Source organism: Pseudophryne corroboree, chromosome 4 (genome assembly GCF_028390025.1).
Source record: "Pseudophryne corroboree isolate aPseCor3 chromosome 4, aPseCor3.hap2, whole genome shotgun sequence".
NCBI lineage: Eukaryota > Metazoa > Chordata > Amphibia > Anura > Myobatrachidae > Pseudophryne > Pseudophryne corroboree.
The window spans coordinates 375,737,283-375,756,668 of NC_086447.1; the positions used below are offsets into that span (position 1 = coordinate 375,737,283).

The 19,386-nt window shown below is 44.9% G+C and overlaps 1 protein-coding gene across 3 annotated transcripts in view; it reads left to right on the forward strand.

The window, feature by feature from the left end:
• Positions 1 to 16,348: 16,348 nt before the first annotated feature.
• LOC134909605 (major facilitator superfamily domain-containing protein 8-like) overlaps positions 16,349 to 19,386 on the forward strand; it is a 304,598-nt gene continuing 301,560 nt past the window's right edge. For 2 of the 3 annotated variants that reach the window (XM_063916651.1, XM_063916650.1), the window contains exon 1: positions 16,349 to 16,788. In XM_063916651.1, the coding sequence (XP_063772721.1) occupies positions 16,764 to 16,788 (25 nt within the window). In that variant the 5' untranslated portion in view covers positions 16,349 to 16,763. The remainder of the gene's footprint in view (positions 16,789 to 19,386) is intronic. The other variant, XM_063916649.1, reaches the window with a different exon arrangement.

A 19,386-nucleotide genomic window follows, 5' to 3' on the forward strand; every position in this document is an offset into this window, starting at 1 on the left:
TCCAGTGCTCAACAGCCATGCCCGTCAAACGTAGCCGCGGTAAGTCTTGAAACACACACGGCCCCTGCTGCAGCAGGTCCTCGCGAGGAGGAAGAGGCCGAGGATCTTCTATGAGCAACTCCTGAAGATCTGGGTACCAAGCCCTCCTTGGCCAGTCTGGATCAATGAGGATTGCTCGAACCCTTGTTCTTCTTATGATTTTGAGAACTTTTGGTATCAGTGGAAGTGGAGGGAAGACATATACCGGCCGAAACACCCACTGGGTTACCAGTGCATCCACTGCTATTGCTTGAGGGTCTCTCAACCTGGAACAATATCTCTGAAGCTTCTTGTTGAGACGAGACGCCATCATGTCTACTTGAGGAACTCCCCAAAGACTTGTCACCTCTGCGAAGACTTCTTGGTGGAGACCCCACTCTCTCGTGATGGAGATCTTGTCTGCTGAGGAAGTCTGCTTCCCAGTTGTCCACTCCCAGAATGAAAATTGCCAACAGAGCTCTTGCATGTCTTTCTGCCCAGCGGAGGAACTTTGTCACCTCTGCCCTTGCCGCTCTGCTTTTCGTTCTGCCCTGACGGTTTATGTACGCAACTGCTGTTACATTGTCTGACTGGATCTGTATGGGTTGATCTTGAAGAAGATGTACCGCTTGTAGAAGGCCGTTGTAAATGGCTCTCAACTCCAGAACGTTTATGTGAAGACAAGTTTCTAGACTTGACCATCTTCCTTGGAAGCTCTCCCCCTGTGTGACTGCTCCCCAGCCTCGGAGACTTGCATCCGTGGTCACCAGGATCCATTCTTGAATCCCGAACCTGCGTCCCTCTAGGAGGTGAGAACTGTGTAGCCACCACAGGAGCTAAATTCTGACATTGGATGACAGGATTATCCTCTGATGCATGTGTAGATGGGATCCGGACCACTTGTCCAATATAGTCCCCCTGGAATACTCTGGCATGGAATCAGCCAAACTGTATGGCCTCGCAGGCCTTTATCATCTTTCCCAACAACCGAATGCATTGATGAATCGACACTCTTGCTGGTTTCAGAATTTGTTTGACCATTCTCTGGATTTCCAGAGCCTTTTCTACTGGAAGAAATACCCTCTGTACTTCTGTGTCCAGTATCATCCTGTAAAGGACAATCTTGTCGTCGGTTCCAATTGTGACTTTGGAAAATTTATGATCCAACCGTGACGTTGCAGTATTGTCAGGGAGAGTGCAATGTTCTGCATCAACTTTTCCCTGGACCTCGCTTTTATCAGGATATCGTCCAGATAAGGAATTATATTGACTCCTTGCAGTCGAAGGAGGACCATCGTTTCCGCCATTACTTTGGTGAATACCCTCGGTGCCTTGGAGAGTCCGAACGGCAACGTCTGAAACTGGTAATGACAATCCTGTACTGCGAATCTCAGATAAGCTTGATGCGGAGGATAAATGGGAACATGTAAGTAGGCATCTTTTATGTCCACTGACACCATGAATTCCCTCTCCTCCAGACTGGAAATCACTGCCCTCAGAGATTCCATCTTAAACTTGAACCTTTGCAGGTAGAGCTTCAGATTTTTCAGGTTTAGAAATGGTCTGACCGAGCCGTCAGGCTTCAGAACTACAAATAGGCTTGAATAAAAACCTTTCTCTGTGTTGAGATAAGGGAACCAGGACAATGACTTGATCCTGACACAATCACTGTATTGCTGCTGCTACCACCTCCCTATCTGGGACAGAAGCTGGTAAGGTCGATTCGAAAATACGGCCTGGGGAAATGTCATGAAACTCCAGTTTATACCCATGGGACTCTCTTTGTACGGCCCACGTGTCTAGGCCAGATTGAACCCAGAACTGATTGAAGAGTTTCAGACGTGCCCCCACCTGAGCGGACTCCCGCAAGGGAGCCCCAGCGTCATGCTGAAGATTTGGCATAAGCAGAGGTTGATTTCTGCTCCTGTGAGACACTTGACAATACTAAATTCTTTTGTCGTATAAACAACCCTTAATGAAGTCTAAGAACACTGTACGCTGTTCACTTAAGAAGTACCGGAAGGGTACGCTAGTTGCGTAACGATCGCTCAGCCGTAGGCGAGACGCTCAAGCGTCACGTTCGCTCACGGCCCAGTGATCACAGGACAGCACGTTGTTGGCTATGACTAGAGTAATGATTCGCTATGGCGTAGCGGACGCTCGAGACCACGAGGAGGTCACCAGCGGCGCAGACGCTCACAACGCTATACCTTTATGTCTAAACCTTTTACCAAGGAAATACACAGAATACTTTAATGTGAATACAGGGTGTAAGTGCAACCTTGTGTAACCTGACTAACTACAAAGCTGCTTGAGCGTCACCGGCGCTCAAGTGAACACAACACTATAGGAAATACACAGATACGGGTTTAGGGTCCAAAGCCTATTAACTGTATTATATCTAATATACTTGTAAAAGAGAATAACAGTACAAATGATACACTACAATATAACAGATTCTTCCTAACCAATATACAATACTATCTAATACAATTCAATACTAGTCTAGGGGAGATGTGAGAGAAAAGAGAAAGGAGAGAGAGAGAGAGATGGAAAGAGATGAGAGAAATTGGCTCACAGTAAGACAATGATTACAGAGAGAAAACTTACGCACAAAGGGTATGATCGCATGCGCCTCGATATCCAGCTCCCGATTATCAGCAAGAAAACCGTTGATGAGAGTGAAGTTGGACATGGTCGGCCTGCCTATTTATGCCCCACACTCAATGCAATCTCATAGTCCCTACAATCCCATTGTCCATTGGATGAAGGAATTCGGCCCCGTATCATAACAAAAGGTCATAGGTTGATTCATACAGGTGGGCTGTGACGATTTCCAACAGCTCAGGTGGGTGGGAAACTGGGTTTTCCCGCCGCATACCTGAGTATGAGTAAATAATAGAAATGGACATAAACTTCTTATGTCCATAACTATCCGCACGAGCGATTAATACGCTCCAAACCAACACCGGAATATTGTTAATTAAATACTCTTCCGATGGGTACCAAACACTGCTATATGATTCCTGTTAGACCCTTCGTACAATACAAAGAGGGATTCCTCCGTTCAGGGACGTTCTATATTAACCAAACTTTCGGGAACTATTAAAGGGATCATGATCTATAAACTACATTAATTATGAAAATGTGTAACGAATGAGTCGCACGCTACGACTACATAAACTCTACCGTAAATACGCATACCGTGCGCCCGCGGGTGCACGCTATTGCGGGTATGCGCCTTCACGGGAGAGCGTACGCATGCGCAGCGCGGACCAGTGTGCGGTGCAAATATGGCAACGTGTATAGAGACATTTTTCTGACTTTGACAGTCCACCCTTTGGCAGTCAATAATAACTGCCACCTTCTAAAACATTTCAAAAGGAGAAAAATGTATGTCAGGGGTTAATTCATTTCCATGGTTGGGTAGGGGAGGAGAGAGGAGTAGGTGTGAAGAGGGTATGACCTAGTGAGATAGCAGAAGCATGTGTGTATGAGTCCATGTTTGGGGGGGTCATGTATCATCGTGCCGTACGTGTTGTAAATCAAGCTTCGAGGTATTGCGAAGTATACATTTGAATTCCTTCTTATCCTGTGGTACAGGTCTGTGGATGGGCTGTCAAACTTTACCGAGCTCTTTTCGGATTTTTGAACAAAATGGGGAGCACATTTTAGTTGATGATACATGAATGGGGGAATATGTGATTGCTGATATCTGTGCCTGTATTCCCTATACTATGTGTGTTATTACCTGAGGGTTGTAGAGATGAAGATGAAGAACACTTATGGAAAATGTAATGATATTCTATGTCAGGTAAATGTACATCTGTCGTCGAAGTTTTGTTCGGTATCAGTTGAAAGTCGTCTTCTTTGCGCTGTTTTGCTCCTTAGGCATGAGCAACAAGCTTTGTCAGTGCCATCAGATTTACAAAAAATGTTGGGCTAGCGTGAGTTTAAAAATACTAGGGAAACTGGGGATCCATGGCAAAGTTCATCAAGTGTCCATTTCTCAAGTGGTCAAAACTTCATCTATGGTGCTTGTCTGTTGTCTGTATAGTGTCTCATCAACTTCCTCGTCCAAAGGGGGTCTTTGTATCTTGGAGAAAAGCAGAAAAACAGGTGAAAGAAACGGACCGTATAATCGCATTTTCATCACATCCTGGTTTCTATCATTGGGTCATAAATCAAATCCAGGTTAATTACAGTTTCCTCACTCCTCAAGCTCATCACTTTTGTACTTTGTTTGCACCTCATTAAAGCCTGCCCGCATCTAAATATCAATCCAATAGATATAACAACACCCAAGATACATAGTAGAAACTTTCCAACATCCATTATGACTCCTTGAGCCCAGTCTCCTAAACCGGAGAACCAATTTCGCGGGTTCAACCATGACACCCAACCAGTCAGCTCATTACCTACAGCAGCAAGAGTGAGATTGTGTTTTCGGCGAAATTCCCACTTCAATTGGAGAATATCGTCCATCTTTTGGTCTATGACCTCTACCGGATCCTCGGTGCTATTTGTGATATACGTGCAACACTTCACGCCGTACTGTGTTGCCAATGTAACACAATATCCGCCTGTCACTGCTGTGAGGTAATTAAGAACCATTCTATGCTGTACCAGTTCTGTTTTATAAGCTTGGAGTTCTCTTCCAGTGTATCTAAACGTGTCATCATACATTTCAGTGATATTATCTAACAAATTGGCGAGTGCGGAAATGTATCTATAATTCATCACTCCTCGAGCGGTGCGAGTGAAATCTAACGCTACCAGAACCTGAATCCCGGTGGATTCATGGATAAGATCAGAGGCCGGATGCTCTAACCTTTCTGACAGTTGTCTTTTAACTCGGTGCTCGTAATGGGTGTGAGTATAAGGAGCTTGGGCACCACGGTGTATGTCCTTCATTTTGTCATGTGTTACAGTCATCACTTCAGGCAATACTTTTCCAATATAACACAATCCTTCAGAGTTTGGGGCAAGCCACTTGTACGCCTTTCTCCCGCATATGAAATATGCATCATCGGGGAGGACATATGGGACGGAGAAGGACATTACCATGTTACACACCTTCCAGGTGAACTCTCCTGACCCTAATTCTTCCATCTGCTTAATGCACGTATCAGTTTGTACGATATGTTTACAGTATCCTGGTGATACCTCTCCAACTCTAGTAATCCTATTTCCTAAGGTATATCGATACCGGAAAGATTTTCCTCTACTGGCTATGTGGCGTACAAGCTCTGTATCTGTAGGCATTCTATCTGCTCTATGCGAAAAGGTCATGGTAAGGTTGCTCCATGACACTTCCCAATTTCCCGGCTTACGGGGATTGGAGATATTAAAACATAAGAGGGACCTATCCACATGGTATTGGTGGAGCTTCAAACTAGGAGGGCTGGAGATGTTAAACCTCCGGTCCACCGGTCTCCCACCACTTAGCTCAAGTACCTCCCCTAACGTTAAAGGGAATGGTACTAGCCCTGATTTGCTATGACCCTGAGGTACTTGAGAGCATACCCAACAATCTGTTTGGTTTAATACGTTACCCACTAAGGAGTGATAGTCACTCAATGGATGCCGGTCCATATGGATATTAAAACTGGATTGGCATTTCTTTATGCATCCATCTTCAATCAAATTGTCACAAAGCCTACAGATACAGTTTTCTTCAGCTAACAATCCGTCACACTTCCTTCTATGATCAATGCTATCGGATCGTTTTCTGATACTCGCCTTTGCTTGTTGGTTTGGTTGATCTTGGAAAACTACGCCTCCATCATCATAATCGGAACCCATTCCAGAACCTCTTTCGACCTCTATGGTACTCTCGCCGGAACAGACTGCTCTGGTCAACATCATGGTTAACATCAAAATCCGGATCACAGTCTCTTGGGGCAAGTCCATCTTTGAGGGGAAAATAGAGAAGAATGAGAAGGGGGAAAAAGAAATTTCAAGGAAGAGGGGATGGGAAGTGGAGAAAAACAATAAAGGGGAGAAGGGAGTCGACAACTGCTTTCGGTCTTCAAGGCTCAGGTGCCGCCTCAGTCCTCCTGGAACAGACACTCCAGTGATACAACCTCTACCGTCTGTTCCTTATCACGGGACTTCTCTGGATCAGCAACCTTCTTGCAGTGGGATGAATGGACCCAAGTCTCTCTCTCAGCCACCTTCAATGCTGTGGTGCTAGTCAATAAGACCTGGTATGGTCCTTCCCATCTATCAATAAGACAACCTGAGCGTAGAAAATTTCGTATCATTACATAATCCCCAGGTTCAATGTCATGACAATTACTATCTGGTAAATCAGGAATCACCAACTTCAGATTATCATTTTGATTCCTTAACTGCTTACTCATGTTAATCAAGTATTTTACAGTTACTTCATTGTTACATTTCAAATCATCCTGAGGGTTAATCATGACATGCGGTTGTCGACCAAACAGAATTTCAAAAGGGGACAGGTTAAGAGGGGACCTGGGAGTGGTTCTGATGCTATACAAAACAATGGGTAAAGCTTCTGGCCACGTCAATCCTGTCTCTGCCATTATTTTACTCAATTTATTTTTAATAGTGCTGTTCACTCTTTCGACCTTTGCACTCGCCTGTGGACGGTACGGAGTGTGCAGCTTGCTATCAATTCCCATCAACTTACACATTCCTTGAAAGACATCACCTGTAAAATGGGTACCCCTATCACTTTCGATTATCCTAGGGATACCATATCTACACACAAATTCTTGTACAATTTTCTTAGCTGTAAACATAGCGGTATTTGTAGCTGCTGGAAATGCTTCGACCCAATTCGAGAAAACATCTATACAGACAAGTACATATTTCAAATTTCGACATGGGGGTAATTGAATGAAGTCAATTTGTATTACCTGGAAAGGGCCGCCGGCAGGTGGGATATGGGATGGTTCTGTAGGTATTGCTTTTCCAATATTCTTTCTCAGACAGGTAAGGCATGACATTGCTCTTTTACTCGCATGAGAGGAGAATCCTGGGGCGCACCAGTATGCTCTTACCAATTTGCACATCCCCTCCTTGCCTAGATGAGTCAGCCCGTGAGCTGCTTCAGCCAGACATGGAAGGTATGCCCTGGGGGCCACTGGTTTACCATGTCCATCCGTCCAGAGCCCTGAGGGCTCCTGGCCATATCCCTTTGCCCTCCAGACTGCTCTTTCCTGTGTGGAACACAAATTCTGCATCTCACACAACTTCTGTGTGTTGATGGTATTAAATACCATCAGTTGTGTGGTGTCTGTCTGTATGGGGGTAGCAGCTGCAAGCTTTGCGGCTTCGTCTGCTCGGCTGTTACCAAGGGATACTGGGTCTTGGCTATATGTATGTGCTTTACATTTGATAACAGCCACTCTGTCGGGTTCCTGTATCGCTGTTAGAAGCCTTTTTATGTGAGCTGCATGCGCTATCGGTGTACCAGCTGCCGTCATGAAATTTCTGAGGCGCCATAGGGCTCCGAAATCATGTACTACCCCGAAGGCGTATCTAGAATCGGTGTAGATATTGGCTGACTTACCCTTAGCCAATTCACATGCTCTGGTTAGGGCGACCAGTTCAGCAACCTGGGCTGAGTGAGGTGGGCCTAGCGGTTCCGCTTCTATGGTGTCTTGGTCATCTACGACTGCGTATCCAGTACACAAGTCTCCCGAGTCTGACTGTCTATGACAACTACCGTCAGTGTAGAACGTGAGTTCTGCATCTTCCAGTGGATTGTCACTGATGTCAGGCCTTGCGGTAAAATTTTGGGTCAAATATTCCATACAATCATGTGTATCTTCCTTTGTATTAAATCCTCTTTCCCCATCACTCTCACCTTCCACCCTTTGTGTCTGACCAGGCACACCTGGGAGAAATGTTGCAGGATTTAATGCGCTGCATCTCCTTATGGTGATGTTTACTGGGGCCATTAGTGCCAATTCCCATCTTGTAAACCTTGCTGATGAGACGTGTCTGGTTTGGGCAGAATTCAATAAGGCAGATACCGCATGTGGTGTATGGATTGTGAGGTTGTGGCCTAGCACGACATCTTCGCTTTTTGTCACTAGCAATGCTATCGCCGCAACGCTACGCAAGCATGTGGGGAGGGATCGCGCTACCGTGTCTAGCTGAGCGCTGTAGTATGCAACTGGCCTGCTGGCGTCACCGTGTTTTTGGGTTAGTACACCTGCTGCGCAACCAGCACTTTCTGTTCCGTATAGTTCAAAGGGTTTCCCATAGTCTGGCATACCTAGTGCTGGCGCCTGCGTTAGGCACTGTTTGAGTCTCTCAAATGCTGTTTCGGATTCGTCAGTATGCGAAATCCTATCAGGTTTGTTTGAGGAGACCATTTCCTGCAAAGGTAACGCCAATATGGAAAACCCTGGGATCCAATTACGGCAATACCCACACATTCCTAAAAACGTCCTGATCTGTTGCTGGGTTTGTGGTAGAGTCATGTCTCTAATTGCTTGGATTCTATCAGCGGTCAGGTGTCTCAGTCCTTGTGTTAGACAGTGTCCCAAATATTTTACCCTAGTTTGGCATAATTGCAACTTGTCTTTGGAAACCTTGTGACCTGTGTCTGAAAGATGAAACAGGAGCTGTTTCGTATCCTTCAGGGATGCTTCCAATGAATCAGAACACAGTAGTAAATCATCCACATACTGTATCAATACTGATCCACTCTCTGTTTGGAAAGACTGTAAACAATCATGCAAAGCCTGAGAAAATATGCTTGGACTATCTATGAAACCTTGGGGTAACCGAGTCCACGTGTATTGGACTCCTCTGTATGTGAATGCAAACAAATATTGGCTGTCAGGGTGCAGAGGTACCGAAAAGAAAGCGGAGCAGAGGTCAATAACAGTGAAAAATTTGGCAGTGGGAGGAATTTGCATTAGGATGACAGCTGGATTTGGCACTACGGGGAACTGACTCTCAACTATTTTGTTAATCCCCCTTAGATCCTGCACGAGCCTGTAACCCCTCCCCCCACTCTTTTTAACAGGGAAGATGGGACTATTTGCTGTGCTGGACGTTCTTACTAGAATGCCCTGTTGTAGCAAGCGTTCTATTACTGGGAAAACTCCTAACTCCACCTCTGGCTTCAGAGGATACTGTGGGATTTTTGGAGCTATCCTACCATCTTTTACTTGTACAACTACTGGAGCTACGTTTGCCATTAATCCAGTGTCCTGTCCATCTTTTGTCCAAAGTGACTCTGGTATCTGAGATGTCATCTCTTCTACTTGGGATGGATTCCTATTTGTCATAATGGTATGTGACATTAATTTTGATGGGGAGTCTAACATGTCTCGCACTTCCTGAGCGTGATTCTCAGGAATGTCCAAGAATACACCCTCAGGAGTACAATAAATGACGCAACCCATTTTACATAGTAAGTCTCTACCCAGGAGATTAGTTGGTGCAGATGCAGCCAGCAAAAAGGAATGCTTGGTATGCAAAGGCCCTATTGTAATCTCGGCTGGTTTGCTAACAGGGTAGTGCTGGACTACTCCTGTTACTCCCATGGCTGGAATGGTCCTACCAGTGGTTCTCATGCCCACTGTCGAATTTATCACTGACTTGGCCGCCCCTGTGTCTACAAGAAAATTTAAAGTTTTACCAGCTACGTTGATTGCAATCTCTGGTTCACTTCCAAGACTGGCAATCAATTTAACTGGCTGCAGATTACAGGTATGGCCACACCCCTATTGGGTATGCTGACCTCCCTGAATCCCGCTGGCAGCAACTACTTGTGAGGGAGTTAGTTGGGAACTACCAGAGGCATGCCAGTCTCTGTTCGGGGGATATCTTTTTGTTTCTCCTGTATGTGGCTCAAAACTCCGCCTCTGTGGACCCTGCTCCCAATGTCGTGTGTCGTGTCGTTGTCTAGGGGGTTGAAAAGATCTTTGTACACTCTTTGTTCTACAGTCTCGTGCATAGTGTCCCTGTCTGTTACAAGAAAAACATGTTATTACACTTGACTTACCCACAGGATTCGGTGGTACATACGCAGGCTGCCTTGTGGTCAGCGCCTGTATACTTACTGACATCAACTTATCACTTTGCGACTCCCTGTGCCTAGTGATGTTTCTGTCGTGATCAATAGCAGCCTCTCTCAATGTGGACACCGACAGACCTCGCCAACATGGTTGTGTGGTCTGAACCCTAGTCTTTAATGTTTCCTTTAAACCATCCATCAGTACAGATACTGCTACGTCTTGATGGTTTGGGTTGGTCTTAATGTCTTCTATTCCAGTGTACTTTGCCATTTCTAATAGTGCCCGGTGGAAATATTCTGCTGCCGTTTCGGACTCTTTTTGTCTAATGGAGAATATCTTGTTCCATTTAACAACGGCTGGGAAATACTCCTTTAGCTGTAAATTTATCCTTTTTACGTTATCTTTGTTGTACACATCTGAAAGCGGTACATCTTTATCTAGTCCACAATCAGCCAAGAATTGAACTGAGTCGACATTGGAAGGTAAACAAGCTCTCAGCAGTATCTGCCAATCCTTGTTGTTGGGTTCTACAGTGTTACCTAGATCCCTGATGTATTTTTGGCTAGCAACTAAGTCTTTCCTGGGGTCAGGAAATTCGGACACTATTGTTCTTAATTCCATTCGGGAAAATGGAGTGTACATGGCAATGTTCCTTATGGGAGTGGCTCCAGACACATCTGTTTTTCCATTGGGAACTGCTATTACCCTTACAGGAGCAATTCTAACAGCCTCTTCCTGTGTAGATTCTACAGCTTGTTGTGGTACAATTGTTTCAGTGTAGTGCATGGTGCCGTACTTACCCGTTGACACGACCTCACCTATCCCTCCGCTAGGGGCCTTCGCTAATCTCGTGGGTGTTGCTGTGCCTACTGTGGTCTCTGCTATAGTGGCTGCGAGAGAGAGAGCTGAAATTGTTGCTGAATCGTCTTCTTGATCACACTCCTGAGGAAAGTTCAAAACAGGGTACAACTTGCACGGGTTAATAATTGCATGAGTTACTTGGTTAACATCATTAACATTTACAGGGTTACTAAGTGTTTGTGTTTTACAACCCAGTGCGTTTCTCTCCGCAATCAACTTCTCTCCTGCTATATATGGTGGTGGCGGGGCTGTGGCAATCAATTTTCTGTTAGGGCCAGCCCCCGCCGCCAGAGCCAAACCTCTCTGTATCTCACCTTCCTGGTGCCATAACTGTAAATAATCATGATGCTGAATTCGTCTCTTTGTTGATTTTATGAGACATATCCTCCTCCTTAAATTTTGTAACACTTCTGGACTGAAGCTACCTATTCTTGGGAATTTGTCCCTGTCTTGTACAGTCATTCTCTCCCATTCATCACATAAAACCTCTGTGTGACTTCCGTATTTTTCACACATGATGTATCTTGCCGACCCGACTGGTCGGTTCTCTGAATCAACCCGAACCGAGGTTGATCGCCCCCTACCTGAACAATTGGCCCCCATAATCTGCAGGTGTTGCTTACTACTCCTTTGATCTTTATATCACGGTCTTCAGCGAACCCTTACAGCAAACCAAATTATTCAGAATAGGCCGGCGGTGGCGGTTTACCGAGTACCCCACTCACTCGCCCACCTCGACCAATACGACCTGATCACACCGATATGGTGCTGGCGTACTCGATACAGGGCCCTACCAGAAAGAACCTTCTGTTTACTGGAACATATGAGGGTTACCCGCAGGACACTTACTCTTTCCAGTAAAGGTGGGGTTGTTAGATAGTTCCTGAGTGACCAGCGAACTTCCCTTTAAAAATAAAAAATTACACAAATCACGTCAGAATGTACAAATAGCGTTTGTGACCACTTTACTCTTATGGTATTAGGTCAGATTACTAACTACTGCACACAATTACGTGCGGTACAATCGTTCAGTACATAAGCACTACCTGTTATGTACTGAGAGATCAGTGGAATCGATGTTTCCGGCCGCGATTCCTTCAGCACTCTTTATCTAAGCGAAGCAGACGCTTATCCCGTCAGCACTGCGAGACAACCTCCCACCCTTTGCTGGGGGATAATGTCTGCTGATCTACCTAGTGCAGATATGAGAAGGACAGGACGAGTCCCCAATTGACAATACTAAATTCTTTTGTCGTATAAACAACCCTTAATGAAGTCTAAGAACACTGTACGCTGTTCACTTAAGAAGTACCGGAAGGGTACGCTAGTTGCGTAACGATCGCTCAGCCGTAGGCGAGACGCTCAAGCGTCACGTTCGCTCACGGCCCAGTGATCACAGGACAGCACGTTGTTGGCTATGACTAGAGTAATGATTCGCTATGGCGTAGCGGACGCTCGAGACCACGAGGAGGTCACCAGCGGCGCAGACGCTCACAACGCTATACCTTTATGTCTAAACCTTTTACCAAGGAAATACACAGAATACTTTAATGTGAATACAGGGTGTAAGTGCAACCTTGTGTAACCTGACTAACTACAAAGCTGCTTGAGCGTCACCGGCGCTCAAGTGAACACAACACTATAGGAAATACACAGATACGGGTTTAGGGTCCAAAGCCTATTAACTGTATTATATCTAATATACTTGTAAAAGAGAATAACAGTACAAATGATACACTACAATATAACAGATTCTTCCTAACCAATATACAATACTATCTAATACAATTCAATACTAGTCTAGGGGAGATGTGAGAGAAAAGAGAAAGGAGAGAGAGAGAGAGATGGAAAGAGATGAGAGAAATTGGCTCACAGTAAGACAATGATTACGGAGAGAAAACTTACGCACAAAGGGTATGATCGCATGCGCCTCGATATCCAGCTCCCGATTATCAGCAAGAAAACCGTTGATGAGAGTGAAGTTGGACATGGTCGGCCTGCCTATTTATGCCCCACACACAATGCAATCTCATAGTCCCTACAATCCCATTGTCCATTGGATGAAGGAATTCGGCCCCGTATCATAACAAAAGGTCATAGGTTGATTCATACAGGTGGGCTGTGACGATTTCCAACAGCTCAGGTGGGTGGGAAACTGGGTTTTCCCGCCGCATACCTGAGTATGAGTAAATAATAGAAATGGACATAAACTTCTTATGTCCATAACTATCCGCACGAGCGATTAATACGCTCCAAACCAACACCGGAATATTGTTAATTAAATACTCTTCCGATGGGTACCAAACACTGCTATATGATTCCTGTTAGACCCTTCGTACAATACAAAGAGGGATTCCTCCGTTCAGGGACGTTCTATATTAACCAAACTTTCGGGAACTATTAAAGGGATCATGATCTATAAACTACATTAATTATGAAAATGTGTAACGAATGAGTCGCACGCTACGACTACATAAACTCTACCGTAAATACGCATACCGTGCGCCCGCGGGTGCACGCTATTGCGGGTATGCGCCTTCACGGGAGAGCGTACGCATGCGCAGCGCGGACCAGTGTGCGGTGCAAATATGGCAACGTGTATAGAGACATTTTTCTGACTTTGACACACTGTGGACTTTATTTCCTTTTCCCCTACCTTTACCCACAAAGAAAGGGGGTGGGGGGGGCCTTTACCATTTTTTATGGGGGGGGTCGAAAAGACTGCATCTGGGAGTGATGTGTCTTTTACGCCGGCGCAGGAGCATTAGGCAAGAATGTCGACTCTACCTGCGTTAGCCGCAGAACTAAAGCATCCAGCCCATCTCCAAATAAGGCCTCACCTTTATACAGGAGAGCCTCCATATTCCTTTTGGAGTCTGCGTCAGCATTCCATTGGCTAATCCACAACGCCCTCCGTGCTGAGATTGCCATGGTAGCGTTTCTTGATCCCAAGAGACCAATATCTTTCATGGTTTCTAGCATGTACGCAGCAGCGTCTATGATATGACCTAACGTTAGGAGTATCTCGTCTCCATCTATTGTGTCAATGTCTAATGACAAGTTTTCTGACCACTTTTCAATAGCACTACTCACCCACTCACAGACAATGGTAGGGCTGAGTAGTATCCCATTGGCCACATCAATAGATCACCTCACGAACTTGCGGTCTGCCGGCTCCTTAAGTGAAGCCATTCCAGGCGCAGGGAGAAACACCTTTTTCCTTTTATGACAGGGCCCTGTCTAAAATGTGGGGTGACTCCCACCTTTTGGAAAAAGGTAAGCTGCCTGAATTCCTTTTGGGAATCTGAATTTTCTTTTCAGGTTAAATCAGACTCCCTCCAAGACTGTTCAACTCATGAGGTGGAGGGAAAATTACATTACTTCTTTACTAAAGTAAGCCCTCTCCTGTGGTAAAAGAGGGGGCTTCGTAACTTCTAACACCTCCTTTATAGCTAAAACGTGTTTTGAATGCTTTTCGCTAACTTAGGACCTATTCCCCTGGAATCACTAGTGTCGACACAGGAAACAGAGTCCGTGTCAGTATCAGTTTGTACTACTTGTGCAAATTTGTATGTGACCCAGAGGGGTCCCTGTGGATGAAAGGCAGAACTATTAAAAATCACATCTTCAACAGATTATTTTCAGTTTTCTGCATGACATTCAGTCCAACCTCTTACTGATATGATTCACACTATCACGTAACCTTTCACCCAGTCAGGCTCTTGGTGTCATATTACAACTCTGTGTCCCTAACATGGCTCCCACAGGTGAAGAGCTCCCTGCCTCAGACATGTCCCACACGTGCACAATCACACCACAGACACTCCAGAGCTTATAGGGGACAGACCCACAGTAAAACCTGTCAGAGGGACACAGAAATGAATTGCCAGTCCACAACTCAGCGCTTAAATAAAAAATCCCTGTGTCGTGTACTTTGTACACAGAGACTTTCCACTCTATATATATATATATATATATATATATATATTGCCATAAAATCACAATATACACTTTCACCCCTCTTTGTACTCTGATACTAAACAGAAACTGAGAGGAGTATCAGCGTTTCTTCCCCTGCTTTTTGCCGGAAGAAAATGGCACTGAGCAGTGTGCTGGCTGACTGAGGAGGATGCCCTGCCCCCCATAATGGCACGTTTCTCCTCAGCATTTATGAGGTCATTTTTTATACTGGCGGGGGTAGGACTGTACCTCAGCATCTTATGCCCCTTTATTTGCCAGTTTTACTAGGTTTCATGCTGCCCAGGGCGCCCCCCCCCCCACGCCCTGCACCCTGCAGTGCCTGTGTATGTGTGGGCAACATGGCGCGCTGCGCTCCCGACAGCCGCACGGTACCTTTAGCCATCACTTTGATTGAAGATCTTTTCTTCTAACACTCACCTGTCTTCTGACTTCTGGCTCTGCAAGGGGGTGACGGCGTGCTGTGGGAGTGAGCACATAGCCGCAGCTGGCGTTCAGTACCCTTCAGGAGCTTAATGGTGTCCTGTCAGCCAGAAGCAGAGCCATGAAACTATTCAGGAAGTTGGTTCCTACTTCTGCCCCCTAAGTCCCACAAAGCAGGGAGACTGTTGCCAGCAGTTCTCCCTGAAAATAAAAAACCTAACATAAGTCTTTTCAGAGAAACTCAGTAGAGCTCACCTGGAGTGCATCCAGTCTGCCTGGGCACATTTTCTAAACTGAGGTCTGGAGGAGGGGCATAGAGGGAGGAGCCAGTTCACACCCTTGAAAAGTCTTAAAGTGCCCATAGCTCCTGCGGAACCGTCTATACCCCATGGTACTGAAGTGGACCCCAGCATACTCTAGGACGTATGAGAAATACCTGTTTTGAACCGCGAATTACCGGGTAGAAATTCTCGACCCAGTAATTTGCTTCTCTGTGTGAAAGAGCAGGCAGAGACCGACAAAATGACCCGGCACTCAAATTATACTTGCCTACCTGACCCTCTCCATGAGGGAGAAAATGCTCTGTTCCTGGACTTTCCTGGTAATGTATGATTGCCATCACCTGTGGTGAGCCAGTTAATTGATAAGAAAGGTGTTTCACCACAGGTGATGTCAATCATACATTACCAGGAAAGTCCAGGCACAGAGCATTTTCTCCCTCATGGAGAGGGTCAGGTAGGCAAGTATGATATTTAGTCTCAAATGCCTCGTAATTGCCAGGATTTCTGCCTGAAAAGGACATCAATGAGCTTTACGCTGCCATTACATTTTTAATTTAAAATGACACGCTATACAAAAAAACACATTCATGGGAGAAATGTTGGAATAATAATAATAATAATAATAATAATAATAATTAAAAAACATATTATTATTATTAGATTTGGTCACTCACAAAGTGACTTGTGTGCAGTATAACTATAACCAGAGAGACAAAGACATTGTAAGTGTGTCTGCCTAGAGACTAATAAAGCTTTTTTTATTCAACTTGCATTCAGGTTGTGGGACTTTAGCCTGGAAGAAGAGAAGGAAGGAGAGCAGCAAGGAGAGGGGCGGGGCCAGCGTCAGCTGTGTGACTGTGAGACACTGAGCCGGCAGCAGCAGGGGATGGATGCTGCTGTATTTGTTGTAGCATTGTGAGCAATGGAAAATCTGTCAGCAGCAGTAGCATGGCAGGGAATACTTACTCACTGAAATAAATTAGACTGGTGTCATACATAGTGCATGCATTTGCAGCCAGTTAGATGTTGCTGAGGCTTCATCTGTGTTTGCAGTGATAGTTATGTAATGGGCTTATTAGTGTAGACAGTGGATGCTACTAGCAGTCGTCAAAAGAATCTGGACAATGCTGTGTAGTGGGAGGATACTCTTATTTCTCCTATAAGTAGCACAGACAGCAGCTGAGAGCACATGGATCCCCAGGCTGATACTGACAGTAAGATGATGTAATGTACTTTTTGTTTATGGGTGTGTCTGACAGGTGCATTCTAGAGAACTGAAACTGCATACAAAATTGTTGAAAAAGTGGTTATCAATGAAACAATGAAAACGTGTGCAGAAAGAGTCCACTCTTAATTAAAATGGCACTTAATACGAAGATAAGCGTACATGTTTTTGCAGCCATGTATAAAGAAATGTCATGATTTATGAATATATATCATCATGACAACTGTTTGAGAATTGCTATGGAAAAAGTGAACTAAAGTTCTGTATTGAAGGTCTGTGTATGCCAGGTGTGAGATTAGTTACACTATATTAATAAAATATTTTTTGTACATGAAAATATAGCAGTAAATATATTGTGTGGCAATTCCCCCAATAAATGTATTTTTTTATTTTTTTTATTTAACGTCTTGACAGAACATTTTCTGCAATACTTGATAAATCATTTCAGTCCGCATTAGATGGCAGTATTTATTGCTGTTTGGGCTATTCATACATTTGATAAACAGGCCCTTCATCTTCTAACCTGGAATAATTGTTTTGGTTGGCAGATTGACTATCCTGCCTAGACAATCGCATTATAACTAGCAGGATTAGTACAAGTTTATCTGCTATGTGATATGGCGTGAGTTTATTGCAGTCTGTATTTCGGTGGTCATCTCTGTTTTAGTTAGAGCTCTTTAATGTGTGTTTTAAATATACTGTACGTATGCAGTTTTATAAAATGCATAGTAATAACTAACACACTAGTCCAGTGGTTCCCAAACTTTCTTAAATCACGGTGCCCAAGAGTATCAGCATTTGTTTTATGGCACCCCTAAAGAAAAAGTTTATTGCTGATATTTGTGGAAAAAATTAAGTAAATTGTGCCTACCTGTCATGCTTAGGGCTGTAACACACTACCCGGTTTTCCCCGGATGGCAAAAAGCCAGACAAACTTTGTCCGGCTTTTTGCCATCCGGCAGAGTCTTTCACACACAATGGCTTTGAGCCGTGTGTAATGCTGTGCGCATGCGCAGCAGCAGACACGGCTTGAAAAAACCCTCGTTGTGTGTGAAAGCTCCCCTTCACACACACGGTCCACTGCCTTCAAAGACGGCACGGTCGGCCCGGCAGCCAGACCTTCCAGTGGATATTTCCAGGGCCGTGCAGTGTGAAAGGACCCTACCCCTCACACTGTTAAGTACAATACCGGCACGGGAAAAAGCCTTCTGGCTTTTTCCTGCCTGGCAAAAGCCGGCGCGTGTGTTACAGCCCTTAGGGTCAGTTATGTGGTGGTGTACAGTTGTGCCTCTGTTTGTCCACATGTTTTAGGATTGACAGCCACTGGTTCTGCCTATCATTTTAACCATAAATAATTTGATTTGGTCCTGGATTATCAACCCGAGGCACCTCTGCAAGAGCCTCACGGCACCCCAGGGTGCCACGGCACACAGTTTGAGAACCACTGCAATAGTCTATTTTTTTATTTTATTTTATTTTAAGGTAAGTGGTGGTAAATGTAATCCACAGTCTGGTATTACATATTTTAAATAGGTCACATTGCAGAATGCAGTTGGTATGATAAAAGAAACCCCGAAGGGGCATGGCATACAATAGTACCCCAATTCAAATGATGCCACAGTAAGGCAACCTTATTCAAATTACACCACAGATAAGTGCCCCTTATTCACATTACACCATACAGTATGCCCCTTATTCATATTAGCCTAACTGACTGTAGAATGCATCTATTAAGTTTACTTAAAGAACAAAAGTTATTGTTCTTTCTTGGATGAATTCTAATAATCCCCCTCTCCCTTCTCCCTATGCCTAACCCTTATCTAGAAGCACTACAGGAATAATGGTCTTTTTTATAGTTGAAGTCTAATGTCAATCCCCCTGCCCCATAGTCCGTCTGTGGCAGGTTATCACTTTATTTGCATGCATAGCATCCATAGGGCAACATACCGGACGCTCAGCCAGCCGCTGCCTGGTCTGCCACTGTGTCTGCTGTCACTGTGCTCCTGCCACATTAACAAGGGAGAGCTGGACGGCGGAGCTCCAGTCAGTGCTGACAGCTGAGAAGCAGCCAGAATCACTGCTAGTAAAAACATTGCAGTGGGCGTCTGGCAAATAGACATTGCGGCAGCCAATTCTGTGACCTGCGCTCTGTACGGTGGAACCGGCCACACCGCTCTAGTTACAGCACTGCAGACATTGTTGCTGTTTAGTGCTCCTGTTAGATTTAAACACAAAATGTTTCAGTAAGTAAAAAGTATGCTTAGTCTGTCCAAAGCCGATAACACACTATCCATTTATCGGGCGGATCAGCCAATAATTGGCTTTTCTCTATCGTCCTAGTGGATGCTGGGGTTCCTGAAAGGACCATGGGGAATAGCGGCTCCGCAGGAGACAGGGCACAAAAAGTAAAGCTTTACGATCAGGTGGTGTGTACTGGCTCCTCCCCCTATGACCCTCCTCCAAGCCTCAGTTAGATTTTTGTGCCCGGCCGAGAAGGGTGCAATCTAGGTGGCTCTCCTAAAGAGCTGCTTAGAAAAGTTTAGCTTAGGTTTTTTATTTTACAGTGAGTCCTGCTGGCAACAGGATC